The 25,467-nt window shown below is 33.2% G+C and overlaps 1 protein-coding gene across 1 annotated transcript; it reads right to left on the bottom strand.

Moving 5' to 3' along the window:
- Positions 1 to 8,317: 8,317 nt before the first annotated feature.
- DNAJB4 (DnaJ heat shock protein family (Hsp40) member B4) lies at positions 8,318 to 18,276 on the bottom strand. The gene is made up of 3 exons (XM_006186986.3): positions 17,778 to 18,276; positions 11,139 to 11,707; positions 8,318 to 9,628 (listed from the first exon to the last, which is right to left on the bottom strand). The coding sequence occupies exons 1-3, from the start codon at positions 17,986 to 17,988 to the stop codon at positions 9,395 to 9,397; spliced, it is 1,014 nt and encodes a 337-aa protein (XP_006187048.1). The 5' UTR covers positions 17,989 to 18,276; the 3' UTR covers positions 8,318 to 9,394.
- Positions 18,277 to 25,467: the final 7,191 nt, after the last annotated feature.

Raw genomic sequence — 25,467 nt, 5'->3', positions numbered from 1 at the left:
CTCCTAATCTGAAGTCTCCAGAGTCCAAGGAAACTGCAGCGGAAGGAATAGGAGCAAACTGTCGGGTTATTTTCAGTATTCTAAATCACTTAATGGGAGTCACACATCCTCAAGCAGGCTATTGAGGTTAATTTTTAAAAATCAAGTTCTTTGTTTCTAGTTGTTTACTTCCTGTTTATTAGTAGCTGACCAACAGTTGTATTTATGTTCGATATATTTTTAAAAATTATTATTATGCAATCTGTTCAGCAGGAAAACATTTTTTGAAAAGATGTAATGGGAGAAATAGTAAAATAAAAGGCCAATTTGGTGTAGAAAGATTGTAACCAAGACTATGAAATGAATTGTTTTTACCATAACGTACTCATGTTCTTTAAAATTTTTAATTTGTAAATCTTTTCTGTACTTTTATTTTTATTTTCAAGTGGTAATTTCAAATTTCAAGAATACACAGGAATGTTATCTACTATGTATAAATCAGCAGCCTGAGACCTGTAGAAACTTACGCCTTTTAAAATCTTCATTTGAAAAACTTCAACCAAAGATAAATTTTTAATTTAACATAATTTAAAATGTCTAAGTAAACGTTTCTTTTAATATCATCCTGTCCATACCTAGCATTCTTTATATAGTACCATATTCTAATAGGAAGTAGTAAGTGTTCTCCATTTACAAATGGAGAAAATCAGCCTGAAAAGAAATTTGACTGAGGCTCTGTAGCCCATGAAAGCCAGGATCAGAGGCCAACACTTGACATTTTCTACTTTCATTTTCTTCCTTTGATATTATCTTCTGCCTCTTTGGTGTGTATTAGGAAACAATATCAACAGAATTTGAAAATAAATCTTAAATGTATTTTTCTTCTTTTCAATAAAAGTTCCCATCTCAGGACTTTTATAATTGCTTTTCCTTTTTCCTTACATGCTGTCCTGCCAGGTCTTGGACAGCTGCTGTCTTTGCATTATTGATATCTTAGTGCAAATGTCACTCTTTCTAAAGAGGCATGCTTTGACTGCTCTACCTAAGAAGTAGCACTCCTCTTTCCCCACTAGTCAGTCTCTATCACATTATCTTTTTTTTCTGAACGTTAATGATCATCCAAAAATACAGTATTTTTTAACGTTTTTATTTCTTATCTTCCATGATGGGAACATAAGGTCTTTAGTGGTAGGACTGTATCCCTAGGACCTACAACAGTAACATACACTCAGTATGCTCAGTAAATATTTGTTTAATAACTAAACAAAGGTTTTTTGATAAAGTGATAAGTAAATTTTATTTTGATACCTTGAAAATTTTAAAATAAAAACAATATGTATAAAATAAAATCCTTTGTTAGAAACCATGAATTCAAATATTTTATTTTTTTTTAAAGGCAATCATGGGCTCCAGCACAGGCTGGGCTGGGGCTCCAGGCATGAATGCCCACTGGATGCCCCTACTCTGAACCTGCCTACCTGCTGCTCCCTCTGCCCCACCCCTCCCTTCCCCCTCCCTTCCTCCATCTTTTCAAGTTCCCTGTTGCCTGAACCTGGAGCTAAAATCTGATAGAACCACCATAATGTTCACTACTAGACTTCTGGTATTTTCATCTGAAAGATGAAATACCCAAGGTGGCATTGCTGATCAACCAAGACAAGGATGGTCTGTTGAATACATGATACTGAGACAGCTGATTATCTAGAGGGGAACAATGAACCTGGAGCCCTGACTCACACCATCCAGAAAAAGCACTTCTAGATAGATTAAAATTTTTAAAGTGAGATTTTTTAAAACCTTCAAAACTTATAGAATATATAAAAGAGTATCTTTTGGACTTCAGGGTAGATAAAGATTTCTGAAGGCACAAAAAGTTCAAATCATAAAAGAAAAGATTGTGAAACCAGATTACATTAAAAATGAAGAGTTTCTATTCATCAAAATATGCCATGAGAATATATAGAAATAAGCCACAAACTTGAAGGACATATTTACAACACATTAATATCCAGAATATATAAAGAACTACAATAAGAAAAGAGAAGCCAATGTAAGACAGGAATAGTCATTTCACTAAGGAGAGAACACAAACAAGCGGTAAGTATGCGAAAAACTGTTCACTACTGGTAATCAAGGAAATGCAAAGTAAGAGCACAATGAGATGTTGTTTTTATATTCAGTATGTAAGAGGTCTGACAACACTATTATAACTACTTTGGAGAACAGAGGAAAGTATACAAAAAGCCAGACAAAGATTACTGTGAAATCAGGTCACTGATTACCTGTAAGGGAAGGAAGGAAGAGGTTAAGATTGGAAAGAGCACACAGGGTGTTTTGGGGTCCTAGCAATGTTTTAATTCTTGACTTGGGAAGAAAAACAGGCTAGATTCTGTGTGCTCTAGAAGGTAGTACGCTGCTCACGTTCCTGGATGAGACTTATTCACGTTGCCACGCCTCATTGCAAGGGAGGCTGGGAAATGTAGTCCAGCTGTCTGTGTCCACTGCTGCCTCCCCCATGCCCAGAACAGCACCTGACATCTGAGTAGGTGCCAGTCAAAATGTGTTGAATGAATACTGGCTGTGTGAGTTTGGACAAGCAAGTTAACCTCTGAAGACATTTGTACCCTTTCTTGCTTAATGCAATGTAACTTTATACAGGGGTCATTATAAAACAACTTTATGGCTATAAATGTAGCATGTGTTCCTTGAAGAAAATTTTTTAAATTTAAAAATAAAATGAAAGCAACACTTACCCTTAATTCCACCATCTCAAGATTATCACTTAAACATTTTGGTTTGTATTTTTCCAGCCTTTTTTCTATAGATACACTATAGATAGCATTGTATCCTAATTTTTAAAATTTGACCTGCTGCAAAATAAATAAATAATTTGAAAATAAAATAAAATTTTGAAGTCATCATTCCGTATTTCTCCTTGTTAGAAATACAAAATTTTCAAGTTTCCTAGGACTTAGAGATCATCTTACTAAACCTTTTATTTTATCAATGAGGAAAAACTAGAGAGGTTAAACCACCTCCCCAAGGTTACAGATGTTAATTACTGGTAAAACCTGATGCCTAATAGTATTCTTCCCACCTCATTTCACTTTCCTTCATTAGTGGGTCATATTTTAAATAGACCAATTTCTAGTTGTATATTATTATGTACTTTGTTTCAGTTTATACTTCAGAAGTGAGCAAAAACATTACTCATAAAAAAAGAATAAAGGCATATCCATCTTCCTTCTCCAAATTTATTTTGTTAAGCACATCACTACTAGTTTAGGCATTTTAATAATTGCACAAGGAGGGAGAATATAGCTCAGTGGTAGAGCGCATGCTTAACATGCACAAGGTCCTGGGTTCAATCCCTAGTACCGCCATTAACAAAAGTAAGTAAATAAATAAATCTAATTTCCTCTCCCCCAAAACATAACAACAACAACAACAACAACAACAAAATAATTGCACGAACATGAACAACTGAAACATATTACAAACAACTTACCTATCACTCTTTCAAGAAACTTTTTTCAATTTGTTAGGATTTAAACCTTATTAAGCTCAGGTATGAGACAGCATGAGAGGCTCCTCAGTTCCACTTCCTAGTGAAACTGGTGAAAATTGTTTTTTAGAACAGCTGGTCTCTAGAAATTGTTCTAGTGGCATACAAGTGAAGAAACTTTTATTCAAGAAAAGTTACTAAAATGTGGTAAGAATAGTGAGAATCTGTGGTATTTGAACCAAGACCCACACTACGTCTCCCTCTTCCAACTCCTTGAGATGGAAATTCCACTCCAGACGGCCACAGCCAAGACCCCTGTTCTTCCAACGGGAGGAATTACCCATTCAAAGGGCTAGCTTCCTGGGAAGGCACAGGAGCATTCCTCATCCTGCCTCACGCCCTGTCGCTGAGGCTCGGTTCTGGGTGAATGTGAGGGAGAGTTGGGGGACCCCTTCTCCCACTCCCGCACTGGGATGGAGGATCTGCCTTGGGAGCAGCAGTGCCCTTATACTGGTTCATGGGCCAGGGTTTCCATGCTGAGAGAGACAGCTGAGGAGACCTGGGGCCACTCTCAAGTTGCTCCCGACCCCACCAGCACTCAGCTCCTAAAGTAGGAGTGTTGCTCAGAAAGAAGAGCAACATTGTCCCTACCACCATCAGTAGCATTAGTCCCAGAGGGAGGAAAGAGACAGGTGGGAGGAGCCCTTCTGGGGTCAGAACAAATCTCAAACAAGATTTCAGAACTACTCTTTCAGAGGAATCTGATTTAATCAGTTTGTGGAGCAATTTACGGCCCAAGGGCATTGTTGAAAACAATGGAGAATTCATCAGCAATCAGTGTAGCTTAACAACTGGGTGTGGTCAGGGAAAGAGACAAAAAGAGCCTTACTAAAACCACTGTCATCCCAGGGTGACTGAGCTTACTCAAGGCTGCAGCCTCTAAAGACCAACATCAGAGGCTTCACATCACAGGGGAAAATGGACTTCACTAAAATATTCAGTCACTAAACGAGTAAATAACAAGTCCTAAAAGAAGATGGGGACTAGTACATAGAGTTGCTATATTATTGAAAATGCTTAATATCAAAAAATAAATAACAAGAATACAAAGAAACAGAAAGTATGACCTCTATGCCAGAAAGTAAAAAGGCAAAAGAACTGCCTGTGCAGCAAACCAATGTTGGATTTAACAGACAAAAACCTCAATGTAGCCCTTAAATATGTTCAAAGAAAACAAGGAAACCATGATTAATTATGGATGATGATGTCTCACCAGAGAATGTTAATAAAGAGAAATTATGAAAAAGAACCAAATGGAAAATCTAGAGCTAAAAGCACAACTGAAATAATCAATTCACTAGAGACACTCAACAATAGATCTGACCTGGCAGAAAAAAAATTAACAAACCTGAAGATAGACTGATAAAGGCTATGCAACCCAAAGTATAGAGAGAAAAAAGAATACAGGAAAATGAATAGAGCCTCAGAAAAATGTGGAACGCCATTAAGTGCACCAATACATGCAAAACTGGAGTAGCAAAAGGAGAGGAGAGAAAGAAAGGAGAAGAAAAAATAGTTAAAGAAATAATGGCTGGAAACTTCCCAAATTTATTGAAAAACACTCTACATATCCGTGGAGAAAATACTGAATGTAGCAAGAGATAAATTACCCATCACTTACAATGGAACCCAAATAAAATCAGCTTACTTATAACAATAAGGGAAACCAGAGACAGTGGGATAACATACTAAAAATGCTCAAAGAAAAAAATTCTGTCAATCAAGAATCCTGGTGGGGGAGGGGACAGCTCAAGTGGTAGATTGAGTGCTTAGCATGCACGACGCCCTGGGTTCAATCTCCAGCAGCTCCATTAAAAGATAAATAACCCTAATTATCTACAACCCCCCCCCAAAAAGACAAATTAAAAAAAAAAAAAAAAATCCTGTATCCAGCAAAGCTATCTTTCAAAGAAGAAGGCAACATAAAGACATTCCCAGATAAGAAAAAACAGAGAATTTGTTGATTTTAGACCCATCTTACAAGAAATACTAACAGAAGATCTTCAAGCTGAAAGCAGGCGGCCCCAGACAGTAACTCAAATCCACATGAACAGAGAGCCCTAGTAGAGGTAATTGTAAAAGACAGTGCAAATGCATAGTTCTTCTTTCTTTCTCTTAACTGATTTAGAAAGCAATTGTATAAAACAATATGTATATAATATGTATATATTGACTATAACATATAGAAATGTAGTCTGTTTGCCAATAACAGCACAGAGTTGGTGAGTCAGAACAACACTGTACTGGAGGAATTTTAAATACTAAGCCAGTCTTGCATACCTAGAATAAGTTCCACTTGGTCATCATGTATACCTTCTTCAAACTGGATGAAAATAAATCTATACAACCAGCAACTAACTTTCCAATAATACTAAGTCCCCATTACCTGCTAAGGGTTCCAATTTTAACTTCTGAAAAATTTCCTCCAAGTTTTATGAATCAAATATTTGGGGGGGAAAAGCATAAAATGTTTAACTATTCCTGTTGTATAGTTATTACTCTGAAGTAGGCTGTGCCAATTTTTAAGGTTGCTTTAATAAGGGAGTGTAATTTATAAAAGCCACAGTAAAATATTACTTCCCCAGTTGAGAGGATTATGGTTCTGAAGGCATTTGGTAGGAAAACAATTAGCTGAGGAATTTAAGTTGTTAAGAAAAATAGAAGTTTTAGATAGAATGCTAAGCTTTTAGACTCACTAAAATGAAGGTTGTATTAATTTAAAAGAGCAATAGTTTTTAAAACAGAACAATAGTTCGTATTTTTAACTACTAATAAATATTACATAGTTTACCACTCCTTGCTCGCTAAAAACTTTTCAAGATCTCCCATTCTCACAGCTTCAATGAGATGCTTGCAAATTTATTTTTACTTTGTTAGACATAATAGGCATCTGAAGAAGGCAATTAGGAAAAAAAGAAGCTTAAGCTCTTTCCAAATGTTTCATATTTTTCATATTTTATGATTCTCAGTTAATCCTATCTCTTGAACCCCTCCATTCCCCAATACTAGAGATGAAAAATATACACTTGAGATTTAAAATATTATGCATCCTTTAACCTATTAGATAAACATACTAAACATTTCCCAAACTCTTCTCTAATACTGAGCTCCCATTACAATTCAATGTCACAACAGTACTTCTGGTCCAGTTTGTTTGTCTTCATCTCAGTGCCATCCCTTTAACAGAAACAGGAGTGGAGTTCTTTGCCTCTAGTTTTCTTTCTCATGTTTAAGGTTGCATCTAAAACTTCTCATTTTCCTCTGTCATTCACTTTATCTCCTTCTCGTTTCCCAAATCTCCAGTTTCCTCTTTATAAGAATGGCTTAAGAACTACATTTACATAAACCAAAATTCTAAAAGCTACAGAGATGATGGACGAATAAAATTTTACTTGTAGGAAAGAGAGTTAAACACCTTTATCAATTAGCTTACTGAGATCTACAGTACTTCCAAACTACTCCAGGTACCCAAGAACCTGATTGAATTCAAAGAGAACATTTTAAAATCAAAAGTATTTTCATAACTTTAAATAAGGAAACTCTAAAACTTTGCTTTTATATTAACTTAACATTCAGCAAAATAAAAATTGAGCACTCACTGCATGCTAAGGCATTATCAGTATCCTTTAAGACAAGAAAGATATTGGTATACTGTTTTCATACAGCAATGCAAATTAACTTTTTTTACTAGAAGAATAATTCTGTATTTTAAAAAAAACAACACTTTTTTAATCCAAAGATTATCCACATATCTAGTCTACAAATCATTTTTTTAACTTGGGAGAAAATTGCTTAATCAAGAAAATTACAATAGATGACAGTGGTTTTAAAATAGAAACCACACCCACTACTCTGACTGATGCTTTTCAGCTCTATCTCTTTAGACTAGTGAGAAAATTTCCATGATGTTCATACTTCCCTAAGGAGTTTCAACTGTCATTGCAAGAAACAAAGTTAAAAAGGAATCATTTATAAATTAGATGGAATAAGACCCATGATTAGCTAAATTCTCTTGCATTTTCAAGCATTTTCCATCTGCCACTAAAGTATGTGGTTATTGCCAACAATTTTATTCTTAGGTATATACTCAAGAAAATTGAAAAATTCTGTACCCAACAACTTGGTCCAAAATGTTCACAGTTGCATATTCATAATAGCCAAAAAGCAGAAATAACCTAAATGCCCAACAACTAATGAATGGATAAACAAAATGTGGTAAACCCATGTAATAGAATACTATTCAGTCATTAAAAAAAAAGTATGGTACTGATTCATGATGCAACATGGATGTACCCTGAAAACATCATGCTAAGTGAAAGAAGCCCCCTCAAAAAGCCAAATATTGTTTGACCCCATTTATATGAAATGTCCAGAATAGACAAATCCATAGAGACAGAAAGTAGACTAGTGTTTGCCAGGGGCTGGAGGAATGGGAAATGAGCGCTGATGGTTATGGGGTTTCTTTCTGCGGTGATGAAAGTGTTCTGGAATTAGAAAGTGGTTGCACAACTCAGTGATTATACTAAAACCACTCCACTCTACACCTTAAGAGGGTAAACTTTATAGCATTTGAATTATATCTCAATAAAGCTGTAAAGTATATGGTGATTAAAACCTATTTTTTGAATTTCTAAAAGAAGACGTCATAGTCTGCTAAAAGGTGATAGGATCCAATACACCTTGTATATATACCCATCATCCTGAAAATTACTTTTGAACCAAAAACTGTTTCAAAACATCATTCTCACTATAGGTATAAAACAGAAAACAAAACAAGTTTTTAAACGTAAATATATTTAAAAAATTAAAACACCTAAGAATGCAATCTATACATAGGGAAAAAGTAAAATATTTATATGCATAACAAGTAGTAGCAACATCATTCATAAGCAGCAGTTAGTGTTTATTTTCCCCATATTTTGGTTTAACACCATAGTGGTAGTTCATTCTTTTTAGGGAAATTGCATAAGATACATACAGCATATTATGAGTAAGTTACAGAAGACTGTGTAATTGGAAAATTAATTCCAAGTAACAATATTTCCTCTAAAAACACATTTATTATCAAACAAATTATTTTTAACTAGTGGACAATAAAATGTACCTATAATTTATTAAGTCCAAGATATATAGTCAACTTGCATAAAATTACATATGGTATTTTAAAAACAACCTATTTCTAAAATATCAGTAATACAGGCAATTGGGATTTCCACAGGAGATAAATTGCCATTAATTTCCTTTTTATGAAGAATAGGTCTGCCTTAAGAACATTACAGCTATGTTATCAAGAAATGCTACAGTATAATTTTAAAATGAAAATGATGAAACAAATGCATTAGGATATTCTTTTATGGGTACCAGCCCTATAGCAGCATTTCATATGGTGATTTTAATCTAGCTAACCAGATTTCCAAGTGACTTGGGTTTTTATTTTCTAGAAATACCTATCACATGTATAGTTCAGTTAAGAATTTAAATTTCCATTATAAATGAGAAACTATCATACTGATAATGTAAAGATACAAGAAATAAAGTACTTGGAGAGCCTAGCACTTTATTAGAAATGTATCCACTAACTCCAAAAAACAAATTTTACATGTAAACAAAATACTAAAAATTTCTGACTTGGGAGAAATGAAATAAAATATAGTGAATGGTTTTCTCTTCATCTCCAACTGTAAAAATCCCTTTTGCCTACTTATTTGACCCGTCTCTATTCATGCAATTTAATGAACTCTCAAAATAATTTACATGTCTTTATACAGAATTCACATCTACATCAGTAAACGGCCAGTCCTTTTGTATTTTCAGTGCCTTATCAAAATATGGGTAACAAAGTTCCTCATTCTATGAGGCAGGAAGATGTTTCCTAAGTACTTCTTTGGATGACGAGGATATAGTATCTGGGAAGGACACCTCAAATTCAATTAGAAGGTCACCGCGGTGGTCAGGATTTTTTGGAAACGGTAGCCCATATCCAATTATTCTTCTCCTCATTCCAGGTTTCACGATATCATTTATTGTCATAGGTATGGTTCTTCCATCCATTGTTGGCACATTAATTGAGCAGCCACACAATGCCTAAAATGGACCAAATAAAATGACCAAACATCAAAACTTAAAAGTCTAAACAAAACTATTACCAGATGTAAAGGATGATACCATTAAGGTTAAGTTTTTAACCTCCAAAAGGATATCAATAATTATAAGACTTCTTCCCCATTAGAAAGTCCGTTCAGGCAATACGTAATCAGACATTTTACAAAAGGAAAGGAGAAGGGGAAAGGGGCAAGAAAGGAAAAGAGAAGGAAAAAATGTCTCCCACATTGCCCTGGAACGACATGGATTGTTTGAGGCTGCTGTTACAACATTCGAGATGCAGGAATGGAACGGGAGAAGAGAGGAGGGAGAAATCCAGGAGAGCAAAGAATAAGCTGGGAGCAACCACATACTTCTCCAGAGGGAAAATGTTAGGACGAGGAATAAATTTATCGTTTTAGTCAACAAATATTTACTGAGTGCCTGCTATATGCCATACATTCCTGCCAGATGCTGAGCATAGAGGGAGAGACTAGAAACACTGACCCCACCTCAAGGAGTGCACAAAGAATTCAGAAGTAAACTAGTAATTAAAATATAGTATAAAGTTGGCACAGAGGGATGTGCAGAAGTTTTTTGTGAGAGAAAGGGCACCTAACTTACCCCTGTAGTTTCTGGGAGTACAGAATGCTGAGGGAAGCACTGGACAGTAGCAGGTATTGAGGTAGAGTGAGGAATAGCAGTGTTTCACAGAGTATAGCCCAGACAATGACAGAGAGGCATACAGGACAATAACACAGCACACTTAGGGAAATGCACATGGGTACATTTATGGGTAGAAATCAGATTAAAAACAACCTTTTATTCTAAGCTAAAGAGTTTAGACTTTACGATGGATGCTATGTGGAATCATTTAAAAATTTTAAGCAGGGAACTGCCATGGCCATATTTGCAGACTTACGTTAAATTTAAGAAATAGTTCCTAAAGATAGAACAAATGAGAACTCATGTATTAAAGCAGTACCCTTATAAATTATTTTGTTTTTGTTTGTTTTTGAAAATAGGAAAGGAGTTTACTAGGTTATGCTGCCATAGGCAACAATGGCCACACAGACGAGAGGTGTCTGTGTGAGCCAATTATTTTGTCTTTTAATACCATTTTTTTAATATAATTATTACTGCAAGTTAACAATTCTGGAAAAAATCTTATACATGGAATAAAGTGATGAGATTACAATGCAGATCTCATAAACCATATTTGTGAAAACTGAGTAGAGTTAGCCCAGATTAGGCCTCGTGGTACATAATCCAGTTAGCACTTAAAATTGGCACTTAAATTGTTAGAATTGTTAGTAGAAATAACTAAACTTAGAAAATATAATCTTATCCATAAATGAGGTATAACAGTAGTACTACCTCAGAGGGTCCTTATGAAAATTTTAAAAATAATGTATAGTCAGCACTAAATAAATGTTAGTTATTATTTAGATGAATTCGCTAAGACTGGATACATAATTGTTTTGTTTCAGAACCCTGGGTCCTACTAACTTACCTCTCGTAAACTGATTTTAGCAGTATAAATTATATTTGATCCATCCCTTTTGAATTTTGGGTGATCTTTATCTTTAATGATAAAAACAATGTCTGCTGGAATACTAGTTGGTGTTTCATCTCCTTCCCTTGGAAAAGTAATTTTGGTGCCTTCTTTCCATCCTTTTTTAATCTCAATGGTGAGAATTTTGTCCTCAGACCTATAACTCCTTCCATCAGGGTTTAACCTTTTGCGAGAAATCTTCATTCGCTTGGTACAACCACTATATATTTCTTCAAGTGATACTCTAAGTTCATGAATAACTGGAGGATCTTGTTTGAGGCGGGATGGCCCCACAGAATTCCTGTCTCTTGGATATCCATTCATGCTGAATCCAAAGGCACTAAAAGGATCTCCATCTACTTCCATTTCTTCAGAATCTCTACCACCACCCATCCGCCTTCCAAAGAAAATTTCAAAGGGGTTGGAACCTCCAAAAAATGCTGCAAATGTGGCATGAGGATCACCATGAAAGGTGTACCGGAAGGTACCTCCTTGTCCATCAGAACCTCCTGCTCCTCCTTTTAATCCTAAATGAAGAGATAAGCATGATTAGAATATTGCTTACAACTCTTGAAAGTTAAACTTTCAAAAACTGCATTACTAATAAACTTTGGCCAACTTAAATTGCTATATTATTACTATCGGCCAGAAATGCCATTATAACTCAATACAGAACAGCTACATAATGCCTGATCATTTCATCCTAAGTTAAATTTTTAGCTTTCAAATTCTTCCTCCAAATCCCCATCTTTAATGATAACTTGTTCCTGGATCTTTGTTCCACAGGTAAATAAGAAAATAAATAAAAATTGGGAAACTCTTATCTTATAAGCTACTGGTTTGATAATCTGAAATATATAAAATTAAGTTTTCCAAAGATGTCAGTTGAAAAGTCTTCAGTAATCAATGCAAAATGCATAACCTAAAGCTTTATAAGTACCATTATCATCAATGAGCACAAATCAATAATATAAAATACTATATTCATACTAACTAGCTTTATTTCAGATTATTTTTCACTGTTCATGAGTTTAAATAGAACTCATTTGTGGCAGAAAGGGCAAAAGGTCTAGTAACAGAAACCCCTGAAAAAGAATTTTAGACGCTAAAATTGTTACCCCTATCCTACATAATGAAATTGTTTATCTAGGCATACCACATATAGCATTAGCTTCAACAGCGTGTAGAAAGAAGACTGAAATCAAGAGCTGTAAAACCTCTTGACATGTAAGGCCTTTGAGCTGGTTATTTCCATCTATTGTGGACAACCTGCTTCAGACACCAAGATAGTGACTTTTTGACCCTGTTCTTTAAGGTTCAACAAAGTAATACATAGCTCACAAGAGATTACATATCTGAAGCAGCATTTTCCCTTACATACCAAAGAAAGATTCTACTAAAACCCACAAAACAACAGGATAGTGATCTTTTAAGGGAGAAATACTGACAAGGATTTATATCATTACGGTATCAGCCAAGTGTCTGAATGAGCCTTATGGGCATTCCTGACCAAGGAAATAAGGAAGAAACAGAATCTAAAAATTATAAAACTGTAAAAAAAATTCAAGAGAATTAAACTAAGAGATTCCAACATGTTAAAGCAGTGAGTAATCTGAGGGGAGGAAATGTATTTTATTCATTTTTGCATTGCTCACGCATATAGGACTGAAAATGAATTTGCTTATTGAATAATGAGAATGAACTAATTCTTTAAGTCTTTGAAGAGAAAACTAAATGTGTCTTGAGGGTCAGGATAGAGAAGAGGCAGAAGCCAAAGTAACATGAAGTATAATCATATATATATGAGAAATTTAATAATAAAAAAGTCTACTGGAATCACTCAGTGTGCTTTCACAGAGAATATGTGTATTTTATTCTATTTGGCTTCTTCCACTAAAAGATATACATGTACTTTGCTTCATCCAACAGTCTCAACTGATGTTTACATTTTTACCTTCATCCATGAATAGAAATCTGGAGAGACCAAGAGAAATCTAACAATCTGAAAATTGTCAAAGTATGTATTGAATGACACATCCTCAGGGATATTCCTTGCAGAAACAGAATGATAAGCACAAGCAGAACAAGGACTTTTAACACACAGCTCATCCAAAACTTCTTTTTATAAATTTTAGTGGTACAGTTACAACTCCAAATGTTAAAAAAAAAAACTAGTAATAGATTTTTTTTAAATGATAGGATATGTATATAACTTAAAGTCATTACCAATGTGATTAAACCAATTTTTAAATTATTTCAATCATTTCATTTTTCATCCACAAATATAATAATTAAACAGAGCTAATAAATAAATTGAGTAAATTAGCCTGCCCAATCTAGCCTTCTAGAAGAAAAAATCTGAATGTTTTGGACCTATAATGGATTCATGAAAAGAAAGAATAACATTTTAATTTATTACATCATGGGTTTGGCTTTTCCCTAAAACCTCCTCTGCCAAAAATGGTTTAACTCAATCAGGATTACAGAGTTCCTGTCTGAAGTGATGTTTATCAAAACTAACAAACAACCTCCAATGGAGCTTTGACACTAAATAGTCAATAACGAAGTTACTATGACTGAGAAAATCCTACCAAAATTCACACCAATAGAATGTGAATTATTATGCAAGTATCACTTGCACTGCCCAGCACTTGAATTGTAACAAGCCTGTCATCAACTACACAGTCAACTCTTTACTATATACATTTTGACTGCTCATGGAAAATTTTAATATTCAGCTGGTTTCCCTCTGCTATACAAATGTTTTCTAGACACCATCATCACTTTGTGTGATCAAGGAATGTACTCCAGAATCAACATTTACCTATGCTGTAGCAAGACTGCTATTATTTTAAAACCAATCAACAATCAATTCGCAATCCAAAAACAATTAGTAGTCTGGGATACTGTCCATAATGATAATTTCCACTAGTTAGTTGACTAAGAGTTTATCAAAAGAAGCAGCTCTGGAGAAGAATTAGGATTTCAAAGAAAAAAAATTATAGGGCTTTAGTAACTTCCTTTAAGGAGATCTAATATGTAAAAATCCAGATTTATAACAATACCTACAGAGTTACTAGCATAATGAAATCCTTTAAACAGTTTTGATTCACTAAAGTTATTAACTAAACCATTAAAAAAGAAAGCATAAAGAAAAAGAAATGTTAGAGAACTTGAATACTGTGAAGATGTGTTAATGAAAATCTTCTTTTTTAGACTTTTTTTAGGGGGTGATTAGGTTTATTTATTTATTTTTTAATGCTGGTACTGGGGACTGAATCCAGGACCCCATGCATGCCAAGCACCGCACTCTACCACTGAGCTATACCCTCCTCCCCTGAAAACCTTTTTTTAAAGTCTTTTGATACAAACTTTTGTTGACTTCCACTAAACAATTCAGAACAAAATCTAAAACTTTAGGGGAGAGACTGGTTCAAAATACGATTTTAAATTTCCATAATTCTATATTTTTTATTTTCAAATGATTCAACTATGGAGAAAATGTCTCTATTTTATTAAAAATAGTTTTATTTATTATAAATTTAACCAAAGGTAAATATACAATTCAGCGGTTTTAGTAAATCTGTAAAATTATGCAACCATCACCACAATCCCATTACAGAACATTTCCATCAATCCAAAGAATTCTCTCATTTCTATTTGTAGTTAATCCCTGCTCCTACCTCTAGCCCTAGTCCACAACTAATCTGCTTTCTTTCTCTATAAGTCTGTCTTTTCCATGCATTTCATATAAATGGAATCACAGAATATGTATTTACATCTGACTTATTTAACATAGTTTTTGAGGCTATTCCATTTTGTAACATGTTTTATTAAATTGGTCCTTTTAGTTGCTAAGTAGTATTCCAATGTGTGTGTATGTGTACATATACATATATACTATACTTTGTTTATCCATTCACTAAATAATTATACTTTTGTATTGTTTCCATTTGGAGCCTTTACAAATAATGCTGCTATGAACATTCATGTACATGTCTTTGTTCTTTGTGTGGAACTATATTTTCATTTCTCTTTTATAGGTTCCTAAGAGTAGAAATGTTGGGTCATATGATAAATTTAAAATATCCCTATTTTTATTCAACTTTTTTTAAAAAACAGCATTGAAAATCATGGATATTAGAGATTTTTAAAACATGAATAAACTGGATCACTGGTTCTCTTAGGTCCTAAATATATAAATTTAGCAATTTCAACTCATACACTTTTCAGTTCATGGTTCCTTATTCCCACTGTCTCAGGCCTTGTAAGAGAATGTAATAGTTGGGGGGAGGGGAAGTTTATCAGGTAAATTAGTAATGGCCCCACAGTCCTAAAATAATTTTGTTACTTCTGGAGAAACACACAGGGCTACAGAACCAGGCCAACAGGCACAAACAGATCAATGGAAGGCAAAGAGAAAAGAATATTTTCCCACATTTTCACAGTATACCTAAAGGAAATTAATGAGATATTCTGAATAAAGAAGAAATAAATATAATGCTTTTCTGTAAAGGAAGAATAATTTCTAAAAAAAACAAATAACTTTGTATTTTAAAGTAACATAACTAGAAAATGATATTTCTAAATATTATATTTCAATGCTTTAAAAAACTTATTCTCAGGTGGGGGAGGGTATAGATCAGTGGTAGAGTGCATGCCTAGCATGCACAAGGTCCTGGGTTCAATCCCTAGTACTTCCATTAAAAATCAATTAAAAAATAAAAATCTAATTACCCCCAGAAATAAAATTAAAAACTTATTCTCCCCTATTACCTCTACTGCTTCTATCAATTATCTGAGTCAATAAGAAAAAAAGGTCCAGAGTACAGAGATGATCCTGCTTTATAGTTTTTAAAAAATTCATTCACTGATGATGCTCAGTAAAAATCAAACTGGAGAAACATCACTCAAGAAAAACAATACTAAGAGGTAATATTAAGCCAAGAAAAATATATCATTTGGTGACTTTAACGTTCAGAAGACATGTATCCTCAGCAAACACTGAATCTATGGCTTGGTCATAGACAAACAAGCTATTAGTGAGATGTATATATTTGCTTTTTCCTGGGAATTTATAGTGTTACTCCATATTTATGGGTTTCTTCACAAAATTACAAAATAACTTCCTCAGAAAGAGTAGTATATGGTTAGTAGTATCTCAGAATCCTGCTTAGTGTTTTCAAATGAACCAAATCATAGCTTTTTTGAGTAGTGTGGCTATAAGGAAGAAGCAGGACTGAACTGCCCGCTATTTGCTTTTTTCAGTATTTACTCTGTAAGAACCTGACACTGCAGGTCCTCGTCATAGCAAAACCAGCAGCAGAAACTGCAATTGGGGGCAACGTAGATCAAAAAGAAAAAAACAAAACAAGAAAAAAAAAAACCCAAAAAACCTCTACACAACCACCCTGCTTAATCTAAATTTAACTTTTTAACTCAAAATGAGCAGTCACTGCTTCACTGTATTTTAAAGGATATATTTCTAAGTAGGAAATTTTAATATTAAATGCAATAAAGGAAGCAAAAAATAAAAAAGTTTCACAACTACAGTGATTTTAAAAAGAACATTTTGGGAGAAAAATAACAAAATAACTTAGTCCTGGTTTAAAAAGTTGAAAATCCCAGAACCTGTAGGAATTAAAAGTGTTTCTGTTGTTGTTAATTAGCAATTTAAAATAGTCTTACTTTATAGCTACATTTATATGCAGATGATAGACAAACTTAATTTAAAATCCAGAATGATAAGTCTTAAATTACCCCCATTTACTATATTCAACTAGTTTCTGATCTCACACTGCAAGAAACGAAAGTATGGCAGGTAGAGGAAAGGGAAGTTATCATGTTTTCCTTTATATTTAGACAGGAAAATTTCCAAAACAATAATGTTACCTAAAAGTAAAACAATAATTGTTCTAACTAGGTGGCCATTTTAGGTCAAAAACTGTATTTCTGAGATCTCATTTTCTTGGCACACAATTACTGTTTACAATTAAGCTAAAAACTTGTTCTGGTATTTTATGACATCAGGAAAATTCTTTCCTCTCCAGGCAGAATGCCAAAAACAACTAGAGCTGAATGCCTGGGCCTTCTGCTTCAGAGAGACGATTCTGTTCTGTTTAATCTAAACTAGCTTTGCCATAAGAAAGGCAAAATACTTCTTTTGTTTTTGTGAATGAAATATAGACTATCCAGAATTTGAACTGCCAAGCTTAAGATTTTAAGTTGTCAAAGAATCTTTTTTAGTTCTGGCAGAAAATTCATTAGAAAACAAAACAGGTTGCATAAGACTTTTGACACAATTTCTTAATGGGTATGGGAATTTAAGGTTTCTTTTCAAATATACAATGTTAATATCATAAACTTAATGGTAGAATATACTACAGAATGTCAAAATCAAAAAAAAAAGGCAAACAAGTACATTTCATTCATAGCTGTGTAACATTCATTCATATGATCAGAGATAAAATCTTGTTTTTATCCACTATTTGCTTTTCTACTTTTGATGTTAGAGAATTTAATAACCAGAGGCTGAGAGAGAAAACGAGAGAGACAGACAGAGCTGGAGAGACAGAAAGAAATACACTGGATACTTACCTTCCTCCCCAAACTGATCATATATTTCTCTCTTTTTAGGATCACTCAATACTTCATAAGCTTCTGCGACCTCTTTAAATTTTTCCTCTGCCTGAGGAGATTTGTTCTTGTCCGGATGAAATCTGAGGGCTTGTTTGCGGTAAGCCTTTTTAATATCTTCATCTGAAGCTCCTTTTTCGATTCCCAAAATGCAATAATAGTCTTTCCCCATTTCGAACGCCTTGAAATGAACTTAGATTTCCCTTTGTGAAAGAAAACAGCGTCCCCAGTCTTAGCAATACAATGATTCTAAGAAAAATAAACAAGCTGGGGGTTTTAAAAGTTAAAGCAAATCAGCAATTCAGCTTCGCTGTCTTAAGGCAGCAAGCAGACAGCGCCTCTGTATTTAATTCCTTCTCCAACAGCTCACTTACAGATAAATATACACTACACGGGAGACGGCCTCCTTCTGGGTCCTCCCATTTTCACTACGTGTCTCTGCACTTTCTAGAACAGCAAATGCTACAGGACGTCACTTCCCCAGCTGCCTCTAGTCAAAGTACTGAGCTAGGTTTTCTCCTCCTCCACAATTAACTATTCATTTTCCTTCTGGCGCTACCATTTTTATTTCCTTTTAAAGAGCCCAAGTGGATTTAGAAATCAGTATTTCCGCATAGAATGCCATAACTACTACTCCATTCTAGGTGAAAAAAGCAACAAAAATAATTATAGCCATTAAGCATCTTAACTTATTAAAATAAGTTAAAGATATTATATAAATAAAGCTACCTTTGAACTTATTTTATGTATTTTAACTTCAAGTTATTCAAATATAAGATATACAATACTAAAATATGGTTTGTTTAAATTAAAACTGTCAAGTAATTTGTGTCATTTTCAAAATTCTTAAGGTCTGTCAATCACACTGTAAAAGGCTATACATCATAAATACCAAAAGCAATATTTTTAAATGAGTAGAGGACTTAAATATTTTAGCTGATGATTTTAACTAGTTTTTTTTTGTTTTTTTGTTTTTTTTTAGTATACAAGAGTTAATAGTTCTGGCAAACCAATATTTGTGAAAGCTTCATATTTGATTTCAGTTACTTCAACTAGAACAGAATGAGATCCTTTCTCCCAATTCCTAGGGTCACTATTTAAAGAATTTTTGTGCTGCAGAAAAGACAGAAGAAAAGTATCAGGTTACCGTCAGTAAAAACCCATGTATTTTTTAAGACTTTGAATCAGCTTAAAATCTGGATAAACTATTTATGGAGCAGTAATATTAGAAATATTTTTTCTTTTAAAAAACACATTTTTCCTAATTAGAAATACAAATACTCACTGAAGATTTTGAAAAACACAGAAACAAAAAAGAATAAAATAAAAACCTTCCTATCATACCAGTTTAGGTAATCCCTGCTAAATGTTAATGTATTTCCTTCTAATCCTTTTCTCCCTATGAATATTTATGGTTATTTCTTGTAGTTTTGTATTTGTTTTTTTATTAACAAAGTTTATATCATATGTCATTTATATACCCTTCTGATGCCTGCTATTTTAATATATATTTTGGGTATTTATAAGAAATATTTTCAATGTATATAACTCATTTTTCATCTCCTATATGTTTTCCTCATCTTTTCAAAAATGGCTCCATTTCTAATATAATATTGGAAAGATGAATAAGAAAATGTCCAAAGAATTGCACAGAGCCTTGTATTTGTCTTAAGTCTGTAAAATGAAAAGAAAGACATTATTTATGAGGAAAACTAAATGCACACATATGTTTAGAGTATAATGAAAAGTTGATGATCATATGTTAACCTTTAAAGATACGGGAACGCCAACTTCTTATATGCTAAGCAGCTTCACATTAATGATTCAGCAATTCTTTCAGAATGTTTATCTTTGTGCATTTTGACAGCTAGGATTTCCCATTTCTCAAAACTCTCTACTTTAAAAACACATTGGGGATGGGGTTAGGGTATAGCTTGGTGGTAGAGCATGTGCTTATTTTAGCATGCACAAGGTCCTGGGTTCAATTCCCCAGTACCTCTATAAATAAACAAACAAACCTAATTTACCTCCTCCCTACCCCCTCAAAATAAAAACACCTTGCTATGGAAACATATAACATCTATCTAGCCTGCTTACAGATTACAGAGGTTTGTCAGCTATTTAGCAAATTTTATAGTCCCACCAAGGAATACTTAATGTTAAAAGACAAATTTTCAAACCCAAAAAACTTAGGGGAAAATGCTAATATCCAAAGTCACCTTAAGATTCCTACTGAAAAAAAAAAAAAAAAAAAAAAAAGCATATTGCAAGTCAGAATCCAGTGCAAGGATCAGCATTAAGAGTAGAGTAAAAATATAATAAAAATCCTCTCCTAGAATTAATTTCCAAGACAGTTCCTTTAAGTATCCATTATCAAAGAACACTGGTATTACTGGATTTGGTGGGTAATGCTGGGAACTAAAAAAGCAGATTCTTATCTGATTCGGAAATTTTCAGAGAGCTAGAAATATTATCAGGACTTAACATATTAAATGTTTTAGAACCCAGGGACTAGATCTTTCACATTTCTGAGAAATGTGTTACATATTAACAAATGGAAGGAAATCTTGCTCTTCACACGTAGAGAAGGGTGATAAAAGATTTTCATATTTTTTCAAATATCACAAACACAAAAAAGAATTACAGTAGTAAAGTTGAAATGTAAGAATTTACCTCAGCTTGTAAATTCCAAATTAATAATAATTATAATTTTAGGACTAAATAATAAAACAATTTAGCTAGATTTTAGGAAAATGAGCAGTGTAAATTCTTTCAAACATTTAGAAACAGTTATTAAAAATTATTTTAAAAGAACTGCAAATACCATACCTGGAAATTTGTCCTTAGAAAATAATTCAAGGAAAAAATTATATATACAAATGTACTCATTGCAATTAGATGCAATATAGGGTAATGGATCAATATGATCATTATTAATTAAACTACATAGTACTTGAGAGACATTTTACTCAAATTTATTTTTTTGGACTGAGTTGTCTCCTCTACCACTGAGGAGTTGAAAATCCATTACATAATCACTTTACATTGAATTTTCTTCATACAAGTTTGTTTGAGATGAATGTAGGATTTGGGTTTTTTTTGGGGGGGGTACAGCAAGAGCAATTGTCACCCCTGTAAATATCATAACAAAAGTAGTACAAAGGGAAGAGTAGTGGCAGCCTGTAGGGAAAATGGAAGAGACGTAAATAAAGCACATTTAATAAATGTTTTTAAAAGTAAAAATAATGTCTATTTGAAGCACTGTTTAGAAGTTACATAAATCATCGCTTATTTGGTTTTATAGGTATGTGTATGTATGGCAGAAAGTTTGAAGAGAACAAAAACTAATTTGAGTTAGCAGCACATGCTTTTCTTCTTAAATTTCTTTAAGGCTGCTATATATTCTTTTTTTGAAGTATCATCAACTTACAATGTTGTGTTACTTTCTGGCGTACAGCATATTGATTCATTTATATATATATATATATATTCCTTTTCATATTCTTTTCCATTATAGGTTATTATAAGGTATTGAATATAGTTCCCTGTGCTATACAGTAGGACCTTGTTGTTTATATATTTATTTTTCTGATTTAATTCTTTTTTTTAATTGAAGTATAGTTGGTTTACAATGCTGTGTTAACTTCTGGTGAACAGCATAGTAATTCAGTTATATATATATTCCTTTTCATATTCTTTTTCATTACAGGCTATTAGAAGATACTGAATATAGTTCCCTGTTCAATATTGTAGGATCTTGTTGTTTATAAGGCTACTATATTTTTAACAAAGATATGAAATTAGTGTTTGTATTTTTTATTTTTACTTCACTACTCAAACATTGATGATATTATTCCATGAAAACACAACCCTCTTCCCTTTATTAAAAGAAAATTACAAAGAGTCGGATTCTTCTCTTTAATGTTTACAGTTTACAAGGTCAATTTCTTATGCTGGGGTAGAAGTGGTTAGTTCATCTCTACCTAAAGGACACGTAACAGTGTATTTTTTTTTAAATGATTTTAATTTTTTCAACCAAATCACAAAACTTAATATATGTTTATTATTTTATTTATCAAAGTTAATAACAAAGTTTCTGTGCTTAGTAATACATTTGAGGGATGTGTGTCACTGTACTTTAGGGAGCCACAGGCCAGAATTAAATAAAACTTCTAATGGTATTACATTTTGTTTTTAATAACTTTAATAAAACTTCATTGTTTGGGATATTATGCTTCAGTAATAAGTATAGAGAAATAATTTTTACAGAAGTATGAGTCCTTTTTGATTTTATAATCAATTTAAATATTAAATATGTTTAGGAGTAAAGAGAGCTAAAGAATGCATTTTAACTACAAAAAAATTACAAGTATATAACTAGTCATTCAATTGATACCATCTTTACTTTCTTCTTTGGCTTTATTCATAGACAATAAAAAAATAAGTTTTATTTTTCCAACTCACAAATCATTTCTTGGTTTATAGTAAATTAGTACAGAGAAAGACAGCATGCCTTCTAAAGTCTCAGAAGAAATTACTATTAAATTTTAGATCATCACTCTACTTGAAGACAAAGGATTCCTAATAGTTTACCAGTGGTCCTCCTGAAAACTTTTTCTGTCACTATTTCTCAACTGGGTACATTTAGACCTGAAATTTCTCATCTAGTATTAATATTAGTAAATTATGACTTTCATTCTCTGATACTTTTTATCCAAGAATAAGCAATCTGAGGTTCCTTATACCTTGTTAACAGTGCTTGAGATATTTGAATAGTGATTATAAAATTTGCTAAGGTAGCATGAGGGAATATTGATAATGTGGTTAGACGCACAGATTTTGGAGCCAGACTGCCTGTATTAGAATCCTGCCAGCTCTGCTTACTAGTTGTGTGGCCTTGGACTTAACCTGTCTGTGCCTCAGTTTCCTCATTTGTCAGATGGGACTAATATTAATACCAATCTCGTAGGGCTGTTGTGAGGATTAAAATCATGAGATAAATCTGTGATGTACTACAATTAGGATGACAATAATCTCATCATATGAACGAAATTTTTTTCTAGACAAAAGATTACTATACCATACATATAACAAAATGTTCTTATTGACAAGCATATACATATACAACACACAAAAAGCTGTCCAGTTAAGAAGAAATGGCTTTTTCTAAATATTCCAGTTAATATTTGCTACTTACTGATCTTGACTCTCTGTTAAAATTTTAAATTATTGAAACTTCATAAAGGTAATTAATTATTCATTATATCTCAAATGCATCCCTTTGTATTTCAAAATCAAAATGCATTCATTATATTTCAAATGCCTTGTATTTCAAATACAGTAATTAAAACAATGTGGCATTGGTGAAAGAACAATGAATCAGAAAAGGCACATAGATCAGTGGAACAGAATAGGGAGCCCACAAAGAGACTCATATAAACACAGTCAACTGATTTTTGACAAAGGAGCAAAGGCAATACCATAGAGAAATGTTCCAAATAGTGTTGAAACAACTGGACACATACCTGCAAAGGAATGAATCTAGGTACAGATTTTACACCCTTCACAAAAATTAACTCAATATGTATTGCACATCTAAACGTAAAATGCAAAATGATAAAACTCCTAGAACATAGGAAAAATTGAGGTAATCTTGGGTTTGGCAATGTTTTTTAAATATAATTCCAAAGGCACAATTCATGAAAGAAAGAACTGACAGGCTAGACTTCATTAAAATAACAATTTTATGCGTAGAAAGACATTGTCAAGAGAATGAAAAGACAAGCCACAGACTGGGAGAAAAACACATATCTGATTAAAGACTGTTATCCAAAATATATTAAGAACTCTTAAAATTACACCCTAAGGAAACAAACAACTCAGTTAAAAAATGGGCCAAAGACCTAAACAGACACCTCACCAAAGAAGATATTCAGATAGCAAATAAGCATATGAAAAGACACTCCATATCATATGTCATCAGGGAAATGCAAATTAAAACAATGAGATACTACAAGACACCTATTAGAATGGCCAAAATCTAGAACACTGGCAATACCAAATGCTGGCGTAGGATAACAGGAATTCATTTATTGCTGGTAAGAATGCAAGATAGTATAGTCACTTTGGAAGACACTTTGGTGGTTTGTTACAAAACTAAAATACACTTATCATGTGATCCAGCAATCATGCTCCTTGGTATTTACACAAAGAAGTTGAAAACCTATGTCTATACAAAAACCTGCATATGAATGCCAAAACCTGGAAACAACCAAGATGTCCTTCAGTAGTTGAACGGATAAACTAGTAAAATCCCATTCAGACAATGGAACTTTATTCAGCACTAAAAAGAAGTGAGCTATCAAGCCATGAAAAAACATGGAGGAAACATAAATGGATATTATAAAGTAAAAGAAGCCAGTCTGAAAGGCTACATACTATAAAACATTTTCAAAAAGGCAAAACTATGGAGACAAAAAAAAAAAAAAAAAGATCAGTGGTTGCCAGGAGCTAGTGGGAAGGGAAGGACAAACATGTACAGAGGGTTTTTAGGGCAGTGAAACTACTCATATGCTGCTGAATGGTGGGCACATGTCATTAGACATTTGTCCAAATCCATAGAATGCACAACACCAACAGTGAACCAAATGTAAATTATGGACTCTGGGTGATAATGTTGTTATCAATATAAGTCCATCAGTTGTAAACAAATGTTCCTTCTGGTAGGAGATGTTGATACGTGGGGGGGTTCTGCATGTGTAGAGGCAAGAGGTATATGGGAAATCTCTGTACCTTCCATGCAGTTGTACTGTGAACCTAAAACTGCTCTAAAAAAGAAAGCCTATTTAACAATTTAAAAATAAGTGGATAAAAGTAAATGTTTTTATTTCTTAAATATTTATCTTTGATTTTAGAGTCAGAAGACCTTTCTAGCCTTAATTTAAGTTGCTGCCTCGTATACCTCAATCATACTACATTACTTGAAAGATGCCTAGGGAAAACTATTATTTATCATTGAATCTTCTATTCCTATTAGTAGACTAGCATAAAGGGGCTACAAATGTCTAACAAATAAAGATCTCAGGATTTGAATGCTTGGTTTCTAATCTCAGCTCTGCCACTTAATAGGTAATTTAGGCAAATCATTTAATGTCTCTGAATTCCTCACTCACAAAGCTTACTGTGAGAATCAGATAATATGCATGAAAGGACTAAAATTGTTATAATGACACATACCTATAAATTGTTTTCATTATTCTAAGCTGTACAAACTATTTTGCTACCACTTGGAGGTCCATTTGACCAGTCATCTTACTTTACTCATGAAATTTTACTTGGTATAAAGCACTAGAGTATCAACCAGAATCACCTCCAAAGGACGCAGGCATTCTCCACAATCACGCCCCTTGCCGTGTCCCCTTTTCAGATCTTCATCCCTGAATTTTGGCCTCTAAGTGTTAAAAAAAAAAAAAAAAACTGTTCTATATCTTCCCCCATAATAATAACATTTCTATATTACTTTACAGTTTATCAAACACTTCCATATGCTTTCTCATATGTAATCTATATATACCCATGCACATCTGATGCTGAAACTAGTGATAAGATTTTTTCAATGGCTAGCAATCTAATAGTGAATTAAGATATTCTT

The sequence above is a fragment of the Camelus ferus genome, chromosome 13 (assembly GCF_009834535.1).
Source record: "Camelus ferus isolate YT-003-E chromosome 13, BCGSAC_Cfer_1.0, whole genome shotgun sequence".
NCBI lineage: Eukaryota > Metazoa > Chordata > Mammalia > Artiodactyla > Camelidae > Camelus > Camelus ferus.
This window is presented reverse-complemented; position numbering and strand designations above follow the sequence as displayed.